The sequence below is a fragment of the Molossus molossus genome, unplaced genomic scaffold, assembly GCF_014108415.1.
Source record: "Molossus molossus isolate mMolMol1 unplaced genomic scaffold, mMolMol1.p scaffold_m16_p_12, whole genome shotgun sequence".
NCBI lineage: Eukaryota > Metazoa > Chordata > Mammalia > Chiroptera > Molossidae > Molossus > Molossus molossus.
The window spans coordinates 68,999,443-69,021,773 of record NW_023425347.1 but is presented as its reverse complement, the minus strand read 5'-3'; the positions used below and the strand labels follow the sequence as shown (position 1 = coordinate 69,021,773).

Sequence of the window (22,331 nt, the reverse complement as noted above, 5' to 3'; positions counted from 1 at the left end):
GGTGTATATGGGCGTCAGTTATTTCTTAGCTTGGTCACACAGGCATGACCATAAAAGTAAAAGAACGATGAATAAAGCCTCATCAGAATTTACAATTTTCTCTCATCCAAATACGGTGCTAACGCCCAGGCTTCTGCTTGGGATCCGTAAAGTTGGAGAGTTGCTCCAAGCCTGCCACAAAGAAAAGCTGGGTAACTAACAAAAAATCTTAACGTTTCTTGAATCCTGCTGAGTTTGCAGGGGGAAAGGTAGCCTGCAAATACCAAGAATAGAAAAGTCACAGCACTGACTTCCCTGGGAAGAGTGTAGGAAGAAGAGAAGACGCCATCACCACTGAAACTCCTATGAGACTTGAGCCAAGGTTCTAACGAGGACATAAAGGCCCGGGCGGGCTGGCAGGGCGGTAGGTCCCCAGGAGATGCACATTCAGAGGCACTCACCTGCCGGTTTTCACAGTGAGCCTTCGGAAGGATGGCTGGAGGCAGGGCAGGAGCCTGGAGGAAGCCTTTCCTGTGATGGGCGGGGAGAGAGGGCAGTCGCTTGTTTTGTGGGAGAAGCAGAGGCCACACCCAGTTTCTGCTCCCTTATCTCTAGAGTAAAAATGTTAAGATTCTGGCTAAACCCAGTTCCTCCTGCCTCGTGGAATGAAACTGTTTGAGACATCAGGCACATGATATATATTTACTTACAGACACAGATAAAACTGCTGTGACTACTTCTGTACATGTCTTCTGGCCAAAAGCACTACACTAATCTCTGTTCGATACCTGACGTGGAATCCTGGCTCACACGGTATACAGATGTTCGCTTTTTAAAAAAATCCTCACCTGAGGATATTTTTCCATTTATCTTCAGATAGAGTGGGAGGGAGACAGAGAGAGAGAGAAACACTGGTGTGAGAGGGACACATCGACAGGTTGCCTCTCACACGACCCTGACCAGGGCCGGGGACAAACCTCAACCAACGTACGTGCCCTTGGCCAGGATGGAACCTGCGACTCATTGGTCCACGGGCCGACACTCTGACACTGAGCCAAACTGGCCAGGGCCAAAAATTCACTTTTAATAAATAACATCAGACACTTTCCCAGGTTGTAGTAATTTATACAATCCTACAAGCAAAAATCCTGCCATTTGTGACAACCTGGAGGATGTTGCACTAATAGAACCATGCTGGACAGAAGGACAGAAGGACAGATATTAGATGAGCTCACTTGTGCGTGAAATCTAAAAAAGCCAAACCCATAAAAGTAAATTGTAGGATGGACATTGCCAGGGGCTGGCAGTGTGGGGACGTGGAGAGAAGCTGGTCAAGGAGTACAAAGGTTCAGTTTGTAGGATGAATTAATTCTGGAGGTCTCATGTACATCGTGGTCAGTATAGCCAACAATACTATGCTGTATACTTGCAATTTTCATATAGAGTTGATTTTAAGTGTTCTCACCACACATACAAACTTGTAACAATATGGGGTGATGGTTATATCAATTAGCTTAATTGTGGTATACATCACGGTCAGTATAGTCAACAATACTATGTTGTATACTTGCAATTTTCATATAGAGTTGATTTTAAGTGTTCTCACCACACATGCAAACTTGTAACAATATGGGGTGATGGTTATATCAATTAGCTTAATTGTGGTAATCATTTCACAATGCATACACATATTAAAACATCACGTTATACATCTTAAATATATACCATTTTTACTTGCCAAGTATACCTGAATAAAGTTGGAATCAATCAAACAAAATTGTAGGAATGGATACCCTTTCAATGCTATGTCCTTTAATGGGAGAATGAGTAAACAAATGTGGTACATCCACATAGCTGAATTCTACTTAAAAAGGAATGCACTATTGATACACACAACATATGGGCAAATCCCAAAACTTTATATTGAATGAAAGAAGTTTTTCTCAAAAGGTTACATACTACATGATTCCATTATGTGACTTTTCTCAAAAACAAAACATCACAGTGTTGCTCGAGGTTAGAGGTGTGTCTGTGAGGAGACAACATAGGGTGTGTTTGGGACTGGGGCGAACTCCTCTGTATTCTGTTCGTGGTGGTGGTTACACAACCCATCCATGTGTTAAATTTAATATGGCTGTATACCAGAAAAGAAAAAAGGAAGTTTCACTGGATAATAATTATACAAAAACCAAGATCATCTGAAAAAAATAAAATGACTGGTTGACAGGTTTTCTTTCTTTAGCACTTTAAAATGTTGTCCGTCTTCTGACATCCTTTGTTTCTGAGGACAAATCTGTGATCATTTGAATTATTTATCCATTTGAAATGTGTTGTTCCCCCCATTGGCTATTTTCAACTGTACTTAAGCAGTTTGATTATGATGTTCCTAGATGTGATTTCCTTCGTATTTATACAGTGTGGTGTTTATGAGATTCTGAAACCTGTAACTGTAAGTGATTTTCTGAATTAAAAAACAATTCTACCCCATTCTGTCTCTTCTACTTTCGGGACTCCAACTGCATGCATGTTAGGCCGTATTGCCACAGATTCCTGACACTGTATTCATTTTTAGTAACCCTTTTCTCTGTGTTTTTCTGATTGGATAATTTCTTTGATTTCACTGGTGCGTTCCTTTCTTTGTTCTACATTAATTAGGAACCTACAAATAGGAAGTACAGATCGCCAAGTGCCCCTGTAAACCCTACCCGAGTTTCTGTTGTCATCATCTTGATGATTCAGACTTGGTATATTGCACATGTCCAGAAGTTAATTCATTTCTTCTAGGTTATTCAAATTTTTGGAGTTCAAAAGTTCATAGTATTCTCTTGTGATCTTTTCGATTTCTGTGGCATCAGGTGTAATATCTTCTCTTTCATTTCTAATTTTATTTATTTGAGTTTTCCCCTCTTTATTTCTTAGTCTAGCTAAAGTTTTGTCAGTGTTGTTGATCGTTTCTAAAAACCGACTCTTAGTTATTTTTTTTATTTTCTGTGTCATTTATTTCTACTCCAGCTTTTATATTTCCTTCCTTCAGCTTACGTTGAATTCTGCCTTTATTCTAGTCCTATGAGGTAATTGTTAAGTTTTTTATTTGAAATCTTTCTTAATGCAGGCATTTATCCTACAGACTTTCTCCTTAATACTACTCTTGCTGCTGCATCCCATACATTTTGGTATGTTGTGCTTCCATTTTCATTGTTTCAAGAAACTTTTTAGTTTCCCTTTAGATTTGACACATTGGTTGTTTAGGAGTGTGTTGTTTAATTTCCACATATTTTTGAGTTTTCCAACTTTCCTTTGATCATTGATTTCTAGTTTCATTCTTTTGTGGTCAGAAAATGTACTTGGTATTATTTCAATCTCCTTAAATTTGTTAAGACTTGTTTGGTTACCTAACATGTGAGCTGCCCTGTTAAGTGTGTGCTTGAGAAGAATGTTATTTTGCTGTTGTTGAGTGTATATATCTGTTACTGTGTATATATCTATATATTGCTGTATATATCTGTTAGGTTCATATGATACAAAGTAAGTTCAAGCCCAATGTTTCCTCATTGATCTTTTGTCTGGATGTTCTATCCCTTATTGAAAGTGGCATACTGAAATTCTCTATTATTGTGTTGTTGTCTGTTTTTACTGTCAGTTCTGTCAATGTTTGCTTTATTTATTTATATTATTTGGTTCATAGATATTTATAATCGTCACATCTTGGTGATCTCACACTTTTCTCATTATCCAATATCCTTCTTTGTCTCTTGATAGCTTTTAATTTAAAGTCCATTTGATCTGATATAACTATGCCCACAATTACACTCCTTGGTTCCATTTGCATTCAATACCTTTTTCCATCTTTTACTTTCATCTTGTGTTTACCTCTAAATTTCAAATGAATCTCTTGCAGACAGCATATAGTTGAGTCACTTTTTAAAAAAATTTTTATTTACTTGATTGTTTTGCCATTCAGCCACTCTCTGTGTTTTGAATGGGGATTTTAACCCACTCATATTTAAAGAAATTATTATTTTTTTTAATTAAGTAAAAAATAAATAATTTTTTTTGCTTTTTTTTTTTCATTGTTGAAAGTGTTACAGATATCCCCTTTATTCCTCCATCGACTCCCTCCTTCCCGCTCCCACCTCCCTCCTGCTTTCCCCAACCTACTGTCTGTGTCCATTGGTCGTGCTTATATGCATATCAGTTCATTGGTTTACCTCTTCCCATCTCCCCCTCCCCATCCCTCTGAGACCTGTTAGTCTGTTCCCTACTTCCATGACTCTGGATCTGTTTTGGTTGACAGCTTATTTTGTTCATGATGTTCCATAAATAAGTGAGATCATGTGGTACTTGTCTTTCTCTGACTAGCTTATTTTGCTCAGCATAATACCCTCCATGTTGTCTCTAAGGGTAAGAGATCTTTCTTATAGCTGCATAGTATTCCATTGTGTAAATGTACCACAGCTTTTTTATCAACTCATCTACTGATGGACACTTGGGGTGTTTCCAGATCTTAGCTATTGTAAATAGTGCTGCTATGAACATAGGGGTGTGTATACTCTTTCTAATTGGTGTTTCAGGCTTCTTAGGATATATTGCTAGAAGTGGAATCATTGAGTAAAATGGTAGTTCCGTTTTTAATTTTTTGAGGAAGCACCAAATTGTTTTCCATTAGTGGCTGCACCCATCTGCATTTCCACCAGCAGTGTACTAGAGTCCCCTTTTCTCCACAACCTCACCAACACTTGTTGTTTGACGATTTGTTGATGGCAGCCAGTCTGGCAGGTGTGAGGTGATACCTCATAGTTGTTTGAATTTACATCTCTCTGATGATTAGAGATGTTGAGCATATTTTCATATGTCTTTTAGCCATTTGTCCTGTTTGGAAAAGTGTCTATTCAGGTCTTCTGCCCATTTTTAAATTGGATTGTTTGTCTTCCTTTTGTTGAGTTGTATGAGTACTCTATATATTTTGGATATTAACCCAATGTATTATTGGCAAATATGTTCTCCCAGAGAAAGGTTCTATTTTCATTTTGATGCTGGTTTCTTTTGCCATGCAGAAGCTTTTTAGTTCGATGAATTCCCATTTATTAATTTTTTCCTTTGTTTCTCTTGCTTTAGGTGATGTATCAGTGAAAATTCTGCTATGTATGATGTCTAAGATTTTTATGCCTCCATTTTTCTTTTAGGATTTTTATGGTTTCACAAGTTACAGTTAAATCTTTTATCCATTTTGAGTTTATTCTTGTGTATGGTGTAAGTTTCCAAGCTCTTTTTATGAGGCCAGCATAATTCTAATTCCAAAACCAGATAAAGACACTACAAAAAAAGAAAATTATAGGCCAATATCTCTGATGAACAAAATCCTCAACAAAATATTAGCAAATTGGATCTAGCAATATATTAAAGAAATCATTCACCATGACCAAATAGGATTCATTCCAGGGATGCAAGGCTGGTACAATACTCACAAAACAATAAATGTGATACACCACATAAACAAAATGAAAGATAAAAATAACATGATCCTATCAATAGATGCTGAAAGAGCATTTATCCAGCACCAATTTCTGATAAAAATGCTCAGCAAAATGGAAATAGAGGGATCATATCTCAGCATAATAAAGGCCATATATAAAAAATCTACAGTCAACATCATACTCAATGGGCAAAAACTAAAAGCATTTCCCTTATGAACAGGAATAAGACAAGGATGCCCACTTTGCCACTCTCATTTAACATAGTAGTAGAAGTCTTAGTCATAGCAATTAGACAAGAAGAAAAAATAAAAGGGATCCAAACTGGAAAGGAGGAAGTGAAACTGTCATTATTTGTAGATGACATAATATTGTGCATTGAAAACCCTAAAGACTGCCCAGCCAATGTGGCTCAGTGGTTGAGCATTGACCCATGCACCAAGATGTTGCTGGTTTGACTCCTGGTTAGGGCACATGCCCAGATTGTGGGCCCAATCCCCAGTTAGGGGTATGCAGAAGGTGGTCAATTGATGTTCTTGCTCATCAATGTTTCTATCTCTCTCTCCCTTTCCCTTCCTCTCTCTCTTGAAAAATAAAATCAATAAAGAAAAAAAAAATTAAAAAGAAGAAAACCCTAAAGACTCAATAAAAAATGTACTAGATTTAATAAATGAGTTTGGCAAAGTAGTAGGATACAAAATTAACATCCAGAAATTGATGGCATTCTTTTGTTTTTTAAATTTTTTCCCCTTTTATTGATTTTAGAGAGAGAAAGTGAGAAGGTGAGAGAGATAGAAACATCAATGAGAGAGAACATTGACTAGCCACCTCCTGCATGCCCCACACTGGGGATTGGGCCCACAACCTGGGCATGTGTCCTGACCGGGAATCAAACCAACAACATCTTGGTGCATGGGTCAATGCTCAACCTCTGAGCCAAACTGACCAGACAGAAATTGATGGTATTCTTATACACCAATAAAAAAACACTCAGAAAAGGAAATTAAAAAGCAATCCTATTTACTATTTCAACAACAAAATATATACCTAGGAATACACTTAACCAAAGAGGTAAAAACCTGTTCTCAGAAAACTACAGGACATTGAAAAAAGAAATAGAGGAAGATATAAAAAAGTGGAAACATATACCATATTCATGGATTGGAAAAATCAACATCATTAAAATGTTCATACTACCCAAAGCAATCTACAGTTTCAATGCAATTCCTATTAAAGTACCAATGGCATATTTCACAGATCTAGAACAAATACTCCAAAAGTTTATATAGAACCAAAAAAGACCCCAAATAGCCACAGCAATCTTGAAAAAGAAGAACAAAATGGGAGGGATCACAATACCAGATATCAAGTTATACTACAAAGCAATCATAATTGAAACAACCTGGTACTGGCACAAGAACACATATAGATCAATGGAACAAAACCGAGAATCCAGAAATCAACCCAAGACAGTATGACAATTAATATTCAACAAAGGAGGCAAGAGCATACAATGGAGAAAAGACAGTCTCTTCAATAAATGGTGATGGGAAAATTGGACAGGTACATGTAAAAAATGAAACTGAAATAATTATTAATAGGTTAGGACTTACTATTGCCATTTGGCTGTTGTTTTCTGTCTCTCATATAGCTTTTTTTTTTTTTTTTTTTGTCTGTCTTTTCCTCTCTTGCTGTCTTCCTTTGTGATTTGTTGATGTTTTTGGTAGTGGTCAGTTTTGTTTCCTTTCTCATTTTCTTCCCTGTATCTTCTGTAGGTATTTTCTCTAATGTCTTATAGTTATAACAATCTACTTTAGGTTAACAGCAACTTAACTTCAATCACACACAACAATTCCACACTTGTACATGTCTCAACTCTGTGTTATTGTTATTAAAATTTACATTTTTATATCATATATCCATTGCGATATTTTTATAGTTATAGTATTTTACACTTTTGTATTATAATTTCTATAAAAGAATCAACAATGATTTACAGACTACTATTATACAGATTTATAGTATTTTGTATTTATCTATATATTTGCCTTATTTACCTTTACCAGCAAGCTTCATATTTTAGTATGTTTTTGTGTTACTGTTTAACATCCTTACATTACAACTTAAAGGACTCCCTTTAGCACTTTTGTCTAGTGTTAATGAACTCCCTCAGCTTTTGTTCACCTAGGAAAGTTTTTATCCTTCCTTTTTGAAGAACAGTTTTCTTGGATGTAGTATTCTTATAGGTTTTATTTATTATTATTTAATTTAAGCACTATGAATAATGAACTTGCTCATTGACATGTTTTGTTGGTATCTCTACATTTTAAAAAACATCCATCTCTCCTGGTCTTTATGAAAGGGCTTCAATTCAGAGGAAGACATTTATCAATCAGTCTGACTAGAGAGTCTAGGGACCTCTCAAACCTTTTCTGTGGATGTGTCTTCTCTGGACTAGTGCATGTACATTTCCAATTAGAGAGGTTTCATGATTTCTGGTTTCAGGGTTCATAATCTCTTGCTCCCTTGGTGTTGTCTACTCTAATGCAGTTCCTCCGGAGTGCCAGCACACCTCCCAGCTCTTTTTGATGTTGTTGTTCTCTAGATCCCCTGGCATCTGGAGTATGCCAGGTCTGTCAGCGTTTCCAGACAGGAGAGATAGAAACCAGTCTTCCCCACCACTCAGATCATCGCATGAATGTGTCAGTCTTCTCTTTCTCTCCCCAGGGAGAATCTGAGGCCTGTGAGTTTTCCTGAAGGCATCATTCTGAGCCGGGGGTAAGAGGCTCTGGCAATGAGTGCATACTAGTCCAAACATCACCTTGGTTCTCAGCAGCTCCCAGCGTGGAGCCCTTTCCTGTCAGTGCTCAGGTTCAGGCAAGACGATAACCAGTCCATTGGGTAGCCTCCTGAAAAGTGAGCCTATTTGGATGTATGATTCAGCCTTCCCCTGTCCTCCCTTGCTTTGTCCTTGTAAGTTAAAATTGAAGAGTAATTCAAACCACAAATTAATCATTTTAAATTCTGCATTTTTTCCCAGTCTTAACAGAGAATTATTTAATTGCCTAGGTAGTTTCAGGGTTCTTTTTATTGCTACTTTAAAAGTGGTGTAGCTCTTTTATGACTTTAGAAGATCAGTTTCTTCATTTTCTAATGTGTCCCATTTTGAGAAGCCCAGAGAGTTAAAAGGACCTAAATTATCACATTGTTACTACACCTATAAAAACAAGAAAATGACTTAAATAGATTTAGAGCCTCTAGAGAAGTTCTTCCATGAAAAATTATGCTTCTGAAATCCATTACCTAAGAACATAGCAAAGAAGGTGGTATCAGACAGAAGAATAGCAAGAGGAGAAAACAAAGTATCTCAGATGCCAGTCGGTTTAAAACAAGGTTCCCACAAAGACCAAAGACCACCAGAATAACCTATTTGTAAGTTTATTAAAACTACTGACATAATTGAGAATACCATCTTGACAAAGTTTTAGCAGGATCTCAGAATAAAGAGACAGGAAGATATTTACAGGGTGTAAGGAATTTGGGCACAAGTGGTTTTGTGTGTGTGTGTGTGTGTGTGTGTGTTTGTGTGTTTTCAGTCAGGGAACTGGGATTGGACAGAGTTCATGATATAATAGTTTAAGGTTGGTGAAGTTCTTGAAAAGAATCTTGATGAGTAAACTGTTTTTTTAAGTAAGCTATTTGCCAAAATGAAGAATCTGTTATTCAGAGAGGTGAGCTTGTTGTTTAGGGAAACAAACAATTTGCCTAGACAAATTAGTATTTAAGAATTTCCTAAACCACATATTATAATCTTTTTGGCTTTTAGCTTTTTCTACAGATGGTCTTAGTTGTGTGTGTGTATGTGTAAGTGTGTTTAATCAAAAGGAACTTTATTTCAGAAATTTGCTGCTGTTTAAAAAAATTCTTTTCCAATTACAGTTGACATACAATATTATATTAGTTTCAGGTATACAACATAGTGATTAGAATTTATATACCTTACAAAGTGATCATCCCAATGAATCTAGTACTCATCTGCCATCATTGACTATATTTCACGTGCTATACTTTATATCCCATGGTTTTGTTGTTATTTTTGACAGGTTAACAATGATAATGCAGGTAGTTTCACTCCTACTTGATTATATAATTATATGTTCATAATCATTTCTCCCGAAGCAGTAAGATAGCCTTCTTTCATATTCTTGCCTCTGTCATTTCTGTTTTTTCTTTTGTTTATTCAAGACATTATTTGGTAGTATTTAACATTGACATTGTGTCTATGTCCTGCGGTTCTATTGCCATATGACTAAAGTGGCTATATACGTTTTCAATATCAGAATGTGTTGGAGTTTTTGTTTATTTTTTTTTAAGTAGGGTTTCATCTCTATTATCAATTCTAAAATAAATTACTATGTCCAGCCAGTGTGGCTCAGTGTTTGAGTATTGATCCATGCACCAAGAGGTTGCCAGTTCGATTCTCGGTCAGGGCACATGCCCAGGTTGTGGGCCCAATCCCCAGTAGGGGGCGTGCAGGAGGTGGCCAATCGATGTTCTTTCTCATCGATGTTTCTATCTCTCTCCCTCTCCCTTCCTCTCTCTCTAAAAATCAATAAAGAAAAAAATTAAAATAAATCACTATTCTCTCTTTAAATATTGCCCCTCTGTATTTCATTATTAATTTTTGTAAATACAATTAGGCATATGTTGGACTTCTCATTCTGTAATGCATATACCTTAAACCCTGTTGAATATGTTATATTTATTCATTTTTACTATTTTACTTTTATTGAATTCTTTCACAATTTACTATTTCTTTGTCTAGCTTTGCCTGATATGTTGTTTAATTTATCAACTGATTTTGTGTTTAATTTCTGTGACTGCATTTCTTTAGATACTCTATTAGGTCCTTTTCCCTTCTTTCTGTCCTTCCTCAGAGCATCTCAGTATGTTATTTTTATTTTGGCCTTTATTACCTAAAACTTTTTTTTGGTCCATTTTTGTTGTTGTTGTTGTTGTTCAGATAGAGTGGGAGGGAGAGAGAAAGAGATACATAGACGTGAAAGGGACACATCGAGTGGCTGCCACCTGCACGACCCAACCAGGGCCGGGGACAAACTGCAACCGAGGTACATGCCCTTAGCGGGAACCGAACCCGGGTCTCTCTGGACCGCAGGTGCTCTAACCGCTGAGCCAAACCGGCCAGGACCAAAAACTATTTTAAACACATATAAAAATAGAAATATTAGTACAATTTATGTTCCGATCACCAGCTTTAATGAATATCACCTTATTGAGAGTTTTATTTTAAGGTATAAAATTACCTGTTTCACATTCTTCCCATCTTATTTTCAAGCAAATCCTAGACATGATAGCATTTCATTCATAAATATTTCAGTACATATCTCCTCATCTCTAAAAGCATATTTTTCTCTAACGGAGTTATAATGATATTATTACACATTAAAAATTAAAAATTTATTATCATCAGAAATATAACCAGTACTCATATTTCCAATTACATAAAAATGCCAACACTTTAATAATTTATTGGTTTCTTTATTTATTCATTTATTTACTTATTTGGTGATAAACTCAGAGACACAAAACCCAGCTAAAATGTGGCCAAATTCTGCTGAAAGTGAATGAACTAATAAATATTTACTGTTTCTCTCTCTTTTTTTTTTTTCATTTTAAAAATCACTTGGAGAGCTTTAATAGACACTGGGTACCATCCCATATTAATTCTCTCTTTTCTCCAACCATCCTTTCAATCCCCTCCCCTTTGGCAACCATCAGCTTGTACTCTGGATCTATGGGTCTTTCTGTTTCTTTTGTTTATTCATTTGTTTTGTCTTTTTAGGTGGCACATATAAATGAAATTATACGGTATTTGTCTTTGCTGTCTGACACAAGGGGTGGGGCAAAAGTAGGTTTACAGTTGTGAGTACACAAAACACAGAGTCTATTCTTGTATTATTATTTATTAATTATTGTATTATTTTCCATAGGAACAACGGTAAGCCTACTTTGCCCCATCCTGTATTTCACTTACCATGATATTTTCTAGCTCCCCCTATATTGTTACAAATGGAAAGATTGCATTGATTTTTATTGCTGAGTAATATTCCATTGTGTGTGTGTGCATGTGTGTGACATTTTCTTTATCCATTCATCTATCATTGAGCCCCTAGGTTGCTTTTATATCTTGGATATTGTAAATAATGCTGAATTGAACATAGGGATGCATATATAATTTTTTAATTAGTGTGTTTGTTTTTTAATAAATACCCAAAAGTGGTGTTGCTGGCTCATATGGCAGCTCTATTTTTAGATTTCTGAGGAATCTCCATACTGTTTTACATAGTGTATACACCAATTTACAATCCTATCAACAGTGCATGAGGGTTCCCTTTTCTCAATATCCTTGGATGCATTTGTTATTTATTGATTTTTTTTTTTTTTATAATAGCCATCTGACAAGTATGAGGTGGTATCTTATTGTGGTTTTAACTTGCATTTCCCTGATGATTAATTATGTTGATAATCTTTTTATATGTCTGTTGGCCATCTGTATGTCCTCTTTAGAGAAATGTCTATTCAAGTTATTTGTCCATTTTTAAATGGAATTGTTTGAGGTTTTTGTTTGTTTTTTTATGTTAAGATATATTAGTTCCTTATATACTTTGGATATTAATTCATTATAGGATATATTATTTGTGAATATCTTCTATTCAGTAGGTTGTCTTTTCATTTTGTTGATGGTTTCCTTCATCTTGCAAAAACTTTTTAGTTTTATGTAGTCTTGTTTATTTTTCTTTTGTTGCCTTAACCTGAGGAGACATATCCACAAAGATACTGCTAAGATCCATGTCAAAGAGTTTAGCGCATATGCTTTCTGCTAGGAGTTCTATGCTTTCAGGTCTTACATTTAAGTCTTTAATCCATTTTTAATTAATTTTTTATATGGTGCAAGAAAGTGCCCTGTTTCATTTTTTTGCATGAATCCGTCTGGTTTTTCCATCACCACTTATTGAAGAGACTGTCTTTACCCCATTGTATATTCTTGCATGCTTCATAGTAGATTGAGTGAACATACAAGTGAGGATTTATTTCTGGGCTCTCTATTCTGTTTCATTGATCTGTATATCTGCTTTTATGTTAGTATCATACTGTTTTGACTATTGTAGGTTTGTAGTGTAATTTTAAATCTGCATGGTATTGCTCGCTGTGTTCTTTCTTAAGATTTCTTCAGCTATTCAAAGTGTTTTATTGCTTCATATAAATTTTATGATTAATTATCCTAGTTCTCAGAAGAATGCCATTGGTATTTTTTAAAATATGTTTTTAATGATTTTTTAGAACAAGGGAAAGAGAGATAGAAACATTGACATGAGCGAGATGCACTGGTCGGCTGCTTCCTGCACACCCCCCACTGGGGATCAAGCCCACAACCTGGGCATGTGCCCTGACCAGGAATCGAAAGGGGACCTCTCAGGCCATGGGACAATGCTCAATCCACTGAGCCACACTGGCCGGGTACCATTGATATTTTAATAGAGATTATATTAAATCTTTATATTTATTGAAATAATAAGGACATTTTAAAAATATTAATCTTTCATACTGGTCGGTGTGGCTCAGTTGGTTGGGTGTCATCCCATGCACCAAAGAAAGGTTGCCAGTTCAATTCCCAGTCAGGGCACATGCCTGAGTTGTTGGCTCTATTCCTGGTAGGGGGCGTACGGGAAGCAGACAATCAATGTTTTGCTCTCATATCAATGTTTCTCTCTCGCTTTATTTCCCTTCCTCTCTCTCTAAAAAGTCAATTAAAATATGTTTTAAAAATATGAATTTTTCAAATCCCTGGGCATGGTATATCCTCCCACTTATTTGTATCTTCTTCAGTTTCTTTCTTCAACATCTTATAGTTTTCAGAGTACAGGTCTTTCACTTCTTTGGTTAAATTTATTCTTACATATTTTATGTGGTTTTTTAAATGCAATTGTAAATGAAATTGTTTTCTTAATTTCTCCTTTTGATCATTCATTATTTGTGTATAGAAATGCAACAGATTTTTATATATTAATTCTATATTCTGCAAATTAACTTATTTTTTAGTTCTATGGTAGAGTCTTTAGGGTTTTCTATACATAGTATCATATCATCTGCAAATAGTGACAATTTTACTTCTTCCTTGCCAATTTGGAAGCCATTTATTTTTTTCTTGTCTTAATGTTGTGGGTAGGACTTCCAATACTATGGTGAATAGAAGTGGTGATAATGGGCATCTTTGTCTTGTTCCTGACCTTAGAGAAAAAGCTTTCAGCTTTTCACTATTAAGTAATGATATTATCTGTGGGTTTGTCATTTGTCACCTTTATTATGAAGTATGTTACTTCTATACTCAATTTGTTTTTATTATAAAAGAATGTTGTATTTTGTCAAATGCTTTTTCTGCAACTATTGAGATGATATGATTTTATTTTTTACTTTGTTGATGTGATATAGCATATTGATTAATTTACAAACAAACCATCCTGTATTCCTGGGAGAAATCCCACTGGATCATGGTATATAATTCTTTTAATGTATTGTTGACTCCAGCTTGCTAATATTTTGTTGAGAAATTTTGCATCTATGTTCATCAAAGATATTGGACTTTAATTTTCTATTTTGGTAATATCTTTGTCTGGTTTGTTATCATGGTAATTCTGGCTTTGTAGAATGAGTTTGGAAGCATTCCCACCTCTTCGGTTTTTCTGGATAGATTGAAAAGAAAGCTGTCTGGTCCTGGACTTTTGTTTGTTTGGAATTTTTTTTTATTATTGCTTCAATTTTGTTGCTAATAATCAGTCTGTTTAGATGTTCTATTTCTTACTTGTTCAGTCTTGGAAAGTTATATGCTTCTAAAAATTAATCCATTTCTTGTAGATTGTCCACTTGTTACATAATAGTTCATAATATTCTCTAATGATTCTTTTTCTTTCTGTGCTGTTGGTTGTAATTTTTTCTTTTATTCATTTGGGCTCTATATTTTCTTGATGAGTTTGGTTAAAGATTCATCATTTTTGTTTAATAGTGTATTGGTTTAAATAAACATCCAAACATATGTACTGCCTTGGTCGATGTGGCTCAGTTGGTTGAGAGTTGTCCTATGAACCAAAAGGTTGCTGGTTCAATTCCCAGTCAGGGCACATGCCTGAGTTGTGGACTCAGTTCCCAGTGGGAAGGTGTGTAGGAGGTGGCTGATCAATGCTTCTCTCTCACGTCGATGTTTCTTTCTCTCTCTTTCTCCCGTCCTCTCTCTCTAAATTCAATAAAAACATTAAAATAAACATATACGTACAAGTTATAATTGATTGATATACATTTTACTTATAAAACTATAGAGCTAATCTTCCATTTCTCTCATTTTATTTATTTTTTTTTGCATAATTACTGAAGAACGTGGATCATTTCTTGTGTAGCGTTTTCCATGTCTACATTCTGCCGATTGCATCTCTGTCGATTTTTTCTATTCGTCTTCTCGTTTTTAAAATGTCCTACAAATTAGAGGAAAATATAGGTTTAGTCAGATTCAAGGTTTTTATTTTTCATTTGCCAGGAACATGTCATAGATATTTTCTTATTACTTCTAGAATATCTCTGGCTGTCTTACTTCCTATGTATTAGCAGTCATTGGTTTTCAGTGACTAGGTTACGAATATACTGTTATGTTACTTTATTTAAATAATTATTATATTGGCAACTATTATAATACAGATATTTATTTTTAAATTAATATTTTCTTGATTAATTTGTTTTATTTATTTCTCATATATTAGTTTTCATCTAATATTTTATATATTCTCATTTCCATTTGAAATTTTTTCTTAAATAATTTTCATATAATCTATGATAATGATGAATTCTTTAAGTTCTTGAATATAAGAAATTATTTAGAATAGGTAAATTTGTTGGCTAAAAAAACACCCATTAGAATCCCATATTTTGTTATTGTTTCTTCTAACATCTAATGATACAAATAAGATGTTCACTGTCCATTTAATGCTATGTTCATTTAAGAAAATTATATCAAGAAAGCAATGAGAATTACTCATGGTTTTGTGAATTTACATTCACCTACAGGGAGTTTTTAGGGGGAAATTGTGTATCTGAGAATTTCTTAGCCTCATTTACATCAAAATGTTGGCAGAAAATCTGAAGAATTTTTAGCTTACTACCTATTACTTGGTATTCTGGCTGAACAAAGGGGGAGAAATGGTAAAATTCATTCAAGGGGGCAGGGTGAACAGAGTTAAATAATGTTAAGTTGAACCACGTCTTAGTAATTTTCAGTGAACAGAATATCGTAAGAGCTGGATAAGCCAATTTATGTGGACAACAATGTCACAACATGAGCTTGGAGAGACATGCATTGCACTCTCTTTTGGTGTTAGAGATACAGATTTCAACATAAAACCTGACCTGGATGTTGTAGAACAGTGATAAATCTGTGATTCTGTGTGTTACTAGCTGAAGGACAGAAGTCTGAAGGTCAGAGCAGAATCAGAGCCACTCTGTGATTGTACACTTGAGATACTGCAACTTAACCTTAGTATATAAATGTATAACTTGACAAAACATAGTTTGGGACTTATTTTGTTCTCACTCTGAAAAAAGGATGAACCTTAGGCTAACAGCAGGCAGAAAGTGGGGACTTACAGGGAATGGAATATGTAGTGGAAAATGATAGATTAGAGTCATCACTAACTCTGACCACTTACCTCTTACTGTCCAGTATAAGCCAAAGATGAGCATAACATAAAATATCATCAGAATAAATACCATAGTTGCAACCTCCCATAGCCAGTCGTTGTATAAGGAAAATAAAGGACCTAAAGGAGGGACTGAGAATGGTATAAAAATTAGGAAATTAATTGAATTGAGAACTAGGGGGAGAGAATATTCAGAAATCAACATTTAGTATAACTTTACTTGTATTGATAATTTACTCTTTAGAAGTCATCGTTTTACTCCTTAACGTGGACCAATTCAATGAACTCTTATTACAACTATATAAAATAGATTCTCTAATATTCTTTTATTACCTTATCATTAATTTTGAATTGATGTTATAATAAGATAAAACTTGGATAAGTAGAATATATTTTGTGTTTGGGATAAATGTGAATCTTTGGGGATGAAACAGGTTGTCATAGGCAGAATGGATCCCCCAAAGATGCCTATATCCTAATCCTTGGAACCTATGAATATGTCCCATTGCACACAAAAAGAGACTTTCCAGATATAATTAAGGTAATGAAAATTAAAATAGGAAAAATTCCCAAGAATATTTAAGTGGGGCAAATCTAATTATATGAACCAAATAAAGCAGAGACTTTCTCTGGCTGCAGTCAGAAACATGTGGCAGAGAGAAGTCAGAGATTTCAAATGCTGAAAGCGATTTGACCCACCATTGCTGGCGGAACATCAGAAAAAGCATGTGAAGAAATCCAGGCAGCCTTTAGTCCTCCCGCTGATAATCAGCAAGGAAACGGGACCTAAGTCCTACAACTGCAGAGAACTGAGATTGTCTAATAAACAAAATAAATTTGTAAGTAGATGAGTGAAGCCCTGAGTATAATCTATCCTGGGGTAAAATTTCCTTTCATCATGAACTGTGAAACTAGAAAAAAAGTATCTGTTCTAAAATATAATGGTGCAATAGGCACAGGAAACTAGTTATAGACATTCCCATTGAAATGCAGAGAAAATAAGGGGGGAAAAGAGTAATTACTACTCTTGAGCAATTTCAAAATTCAACCAGGCAGACTTTATTAGGTTTTAAGACCTGGGATAATCCTCTGGGTCTGGAGTCACTGTTCTATTTTAATAAAGAATAGTACATGGTAATTGGCTGAATAATGGACTTCAAAGAGAGTAAAGATATAATTCATGGTATCTTATGTGGTAAAAGAGTATTTGCAGTTGTCATTAAGTTAAAGATCTTAAGATGGGAAGAGTATTCTGAATTATCTGGGTGGGCCCAATGCAATAACTAATACCTTAAAAAGAGGGAGGCAGTTTATTTTATACACAGAGGAGAAGAGGATGTGAAGACAGAACAGAGAGAGATTTAAAGATGTTATGCTGTTGGCTCTAAAAATGGAGGAATGGGCCATGAACCAAGAAATGCAAAGATGAAGCTTTAGAAACTATAAAAGGCAAACGGATTTTTATAGACCCTTTGGAGGATTCATAGTCTTTGTGACACCTTGGATTCAGCCAAGTGATACCTGTGTTCCTCTAAGACAACAAATTGGTGGTAATTTGGTACAGAGGCTATAGGAAAATAATATGCATTTGCAGGTTAGTTTTACTCTCTGATTTCCTGTCAGAAATATTTGGAAGTTCAACAGTCTTCTTTCATTTTATCTTTCTGTCTCAGTACAAGTAGCAGCATTTCTGCTGGTATAACATTCTCAGAAGCCTTGAAGTTCTCCTGTGTATGTTACAGGGACAAACTCAAGACATTCCTCAACACACATTTCCAGGATAATATCATCTTTATCCCTGGTTTCTGTTGATATTGGTGAGGGTATCCATGAATGACACATCTAGTCTAATCTAATTATGCAACTCTGCATGATTGAATACTCTGATTTTTTTCTCTCTCCTTCAGCAAAAGATTGCCCAAACATACTCTTGGCTTTCTCTCTAGAGCACACTTTCCTGTTAGTGACTCTCCTTATTTCAGCATCTTTTACCATCTGAATTTCTGAGAACTCCCCATATCATTAAGTCCTGATTTCTTTCTTTAACAGTTGTTACATCAGTCTTTTTCCTCCCTCTCACATTTTACTGTAAGCAGCAGAAAGAAACCAAGCCACATATTCACATGGGAAGTTACAAAACACTTTTAGAAGAATAAAAATATAAACAGAACATAACAAAATGTATGCAAAAAATATAAAGCAGCACTTAGAGGAAAAATCATAGTTATAAATAATGCCTAAATTAAAAAGGAAGAAAAATCTCAAACCTATAACCTAACTTTATACCACAAGACACTGAAAAAAGACAAGCATACTATATTCAAAGCAGACAGAAGGAAGGAAATGATAAAAAATTAAAGCAGAAATAAATTAAATAGATAATACAAACACAATAGAGAAAAATCAATAAAACCAAGAGTGAGCTGCTTGAAGAGATAAACAAAATTAACAAACTTTATAAAGATAAGAAAGAAAAGGAAAAAGAGAAAAGACTCTAATTAGTAAAACCAGGAGTGAAATGGGGGACATCATTTCTAAGATCACAGAAATAAAAAGGATTTTAAGGGAATGTTATGAAGAAATGAATACCAAAAATCTATTTTTTAAAATTCTCACCCAAGGATATGTTTCTATTAATTTTTAGATGAAATGGAAAGAAGAAAGGGGGGAGAGAAAGTGAGAGACACATTGATTGCTTGCCTCCCACATAACCCCAACCAGGGTGGGGGATCGAATCTGCAACCAAGGTACATGCCCTTGACTGGGAATTGAACCCATAACCTTTGGGTCCCTGGGCTGACAATTTAATGGTTGAGCCAAACTGGCCAGGGCCCAAAATTTTAGATAATTCAAAGAAAATGGACACAGTATTAGAAAGATCCAAACAGTGAAATGGACTCAGGAAGGAAAAGAAAACATGTATAGACCTATAAGATGTAAAAATTTTAATTCATATGTTAAAAAATTACCCACAAAGGAAAGCTTAGGCTCAAATGGTTTAACAAGTAAATTCTACCAAGCCTTTATAAAATTTGTACCAATCCTCATAAACTCTTCCAAAACAGAAAAGACAGAATCACTTCTAAATTGAGTGGATGAAACCAGTGTTACTCTTATATTAAAACCAGACAAACATATCATAAGAAAACTATAGACAAATATATCTCATTAATATAGACACAAAATCCTAAACCAGAAGAAATTATTCCTCAATTTAAAAAGTAATACTAGCAAACCAAATCATGCCTTATATAAAAAATGTTATTCACCATGACCATGGAAAACTTGTCCGAGGAATGAAAGGTTAGTTTAAATTCTGCAAATTAATGCAATACAATGAATAAAAGACCAAACAGCAGAATCATCTTAATAGATTGAGAAAAAGCATGTGATGAAGCAGAAGACCTTTTCATGATAAAAATAATAAAAAAGTCAGGGATGAAAAGAACTTTCAGTTTGATAAAGAGCCATCTATGAAAACACCCACAGCTAACATCAAAATATGTAGTGAAAGAGTTAAGATGTCCCTTTAGATCAGTGACAATACAACTTATTCTCTTACCACTTATATTCTATGATGCAATGAATTTCCTAATCAGAACAATTTGGGAATAATAAGAAAAGAAAGTTATCCAGATTGTAAAGGAAAGAGTAAATCTCAACAGATAACATAATCTCATATAATAGAAAATCCTGAGAATTCACACACACACACACACACACACAACTATTAGAACAAATAAACAATGAATAAATAAATTTACCAAGGCTTCAGGATACAAGATAAATATACAAATATTACTTGTGCTTATATAGTTAGCAATAGTCAAGACAAATGTGAAATTTAGAAAACAACTCTGCCTCCAATAGCATTAAAAAGGATAGAATTCGACACACAAGAGCAGGGGCAGTGTCTCTGCAATTTGATGACACACTTGTTGTGAAGAAATTGTACAAACCACAAGGAACAACATTTCATGGACAAGCTAAACTGGCATTCAAGAGCAAAGCTCTTGGCTTTGGGTTCAAGATGGTGGAGTAGTATCACTTCTCGGCCTTTGGGCTAAGATCAAGTGAAATATCTGTCCTCATCACTTTAATATCTGATATGTCCTCTATCAGAGGACAATATATTAAATGTATTTTTGGCACAGGGAGATGCAACTGGAGCTTGCTTCATCCACTTCACACATCAACTCAGTTTTGCAGCTCTTCCAGGAATGGTGCACCAAAAAGAAAGATGATGGAGTAGGAAGATCTTGAGTTCACCTCCTTGTATTGACTTTAAAACCACAGCTACATATGGAGCAGCTATCTCTGAGAATGACTTGAAGACTAGCAGAACAGGTTTTCTATACATGTGGATATACAGAAAAAGCCACATTGAGATGGGTAGAAGGGGTAGAGCCTGAGTAAAGTAAGACCCGCCCTCAACCCACTCCCTGTGCAGTGACCCACAAATGGGAGGCACGTCACAATAATAGAAGTCCCCACTGAAGAATGAGGAGTCTGAGCTGCAGCCTGGGGGACCTGCACCAGGAAGAGGAGCCCTATAACATTTGGCTTTGAAAATAAGTGAGGCTTATGTTTGGGAGAGCCAAAACAAGTTGTGTTTTTATGAGTCCCAGCAGAAAGGCAGCAGTTTGAAAAGCACACAGGTCATATGTGAATGTGATATATTAACTAATTTTAGGGTGCATGCTGGAGGGACATGGATCTCTTAGAACTTTCTCAAAAGACAGAAGTTCTGGTGGGTGCCATTTTCCCCATTATTTACTTTCCTTCCACCTAGGTGGTCTGACACAGGCTGGTGCCATTTATGACACTTTCCATTAACCTCACTAGTACTGTTCACCCCAACCTGGCATTTGCCTAAGGACACACCCAGCTGGCACCCCTCCAAAGCAGCTCCTGTCACACCCCATGGGCAGCCTCAGTTGGCACCACCACCCAGCAGTGTGTCTGTAACAGTCAAGGCTGGGCCTCATAGCCAACCACACCTAGGTCTTGCCCTGTATAACAGTGTGTCCACAACAGTTGTAGCTATGCCTCAGAATTAGTCAGGCCAGGGACCAGCCTTGCCTGCAGTATGTCCATAGCAGTGTGGCTTAACCACAACAGGAGGCCACACTAGTCCACATAGGAAACACCTCTGATGCACCTGACTCTGCTGAGAAGGGAGGATTCCACAATTGTGTCCACAGGATACCTTTTCAATAAAGCCACTTTTTCAAGTCCAGGAGACATAGCTGATCTATGTAATACATAGAAACAAACAGGCAAAATGAGGAGACAAAATAATATATTCCAAACAAAAAGAAAAAAAATCAAGACAAAACCCTAAAACACAAAATAGAGGTAAGACTTAAAAATAATAGTCATAAAGATGCTCATCAAACTCTGCAGACAAGTGAAAAATTTCAACAAAGAGATGAAAATTATAAAAAATAACCTATCAGAACTGAAGAATATAACAGCTGAAATGAAAAATACTTTAGAGGAAATCAAGAGATCAGATGACACAGAAGAATGTCACAGCAATAAAAAAGACAGGATAGTGGAAATCACCCAATTGGAAGATAAAAAAGAAAAACAATTTACAACAGGGCTGGGAAACCTTATTTTCTGCCAAGGGCCATTTGGATATTTATAACATCATTCTTGGAGCATACAGAATTATCAACTTAGATATTAGCCTGCTATATTTGGTCAGGCTAATTTGGTGAAGTGTGTGATGTCAGATGGTATTGATGTCATGGATCTTATATGGCCCATGGGCAAGACACTCCCGACCTGGTTTAAAAGAATAAGGATACCATAAGGAACTCGTGGCACAATATTGAATGTACTAACATTTGCATCATAGGGGCCACGGAAGAAGAGAGAAAGGTACAGAAAACCTATTTAAAGAAATAATGGCTGAAAACGTCCTTAAGTTGATGAAGAAAACAGCTATCCAAGTCCAGGAAACAAAGAGAGTCTGAAATAAGATGAACCCAAGAAGATGCACATTAAAACACATCAGAATTAAAATGTTAAAAGTTAAAAATAAAGAGAAAATCTTAAAAACAGCAAGAGAGGGGGATTCCAAAATGTCGATGGAGTGAATGGAAGTGACACA

At 35.5% G+C, this 22,331-nt stretch overlaps 1 protein-coding gene and 1 non-coding gene across 2 annotated transcripts in view; one reads left to right on the top strand and one right to left on the bottom strand.

Moving 5' to 3' along the window:
• LOC118626777 (selection and upkeep of intraepithelial T-cells protein 1-like) overlaps positions 1-16,283 on the bottom strand; it is a 57,239-nt gene extending 40,956 nt beyond the window's left edge. The window contains exons 1-2 of the mRNA XM_036256799.1: positions 16,220-16,283; positions 14,893-14,995 (exon numbers count right to left, since the gene is read on the bottom strand). Of these exons, the coding sequence (XP_036112692.1) occupies positions 14,893-14,995; positions 16,220-16,283 (167 nt within the window). The remainder of the gene's footprint in view (positions 1-14,892; positions 14,996-16,219) is intronic.
• Positions 16,284-20,253: 3,970 nt separating this feature from the next.
• LOC118627447 lies at positions 20,254-20,444 on the top strand. Its single transcript, XR_004959184.1, has one exon. It is a non-coding gene; the product is annotated as a U2 spliceosomal RNA (small nuclear RNA).
• Positions 20,445-22,331: the final 1,887 nt, after the last annotated feature.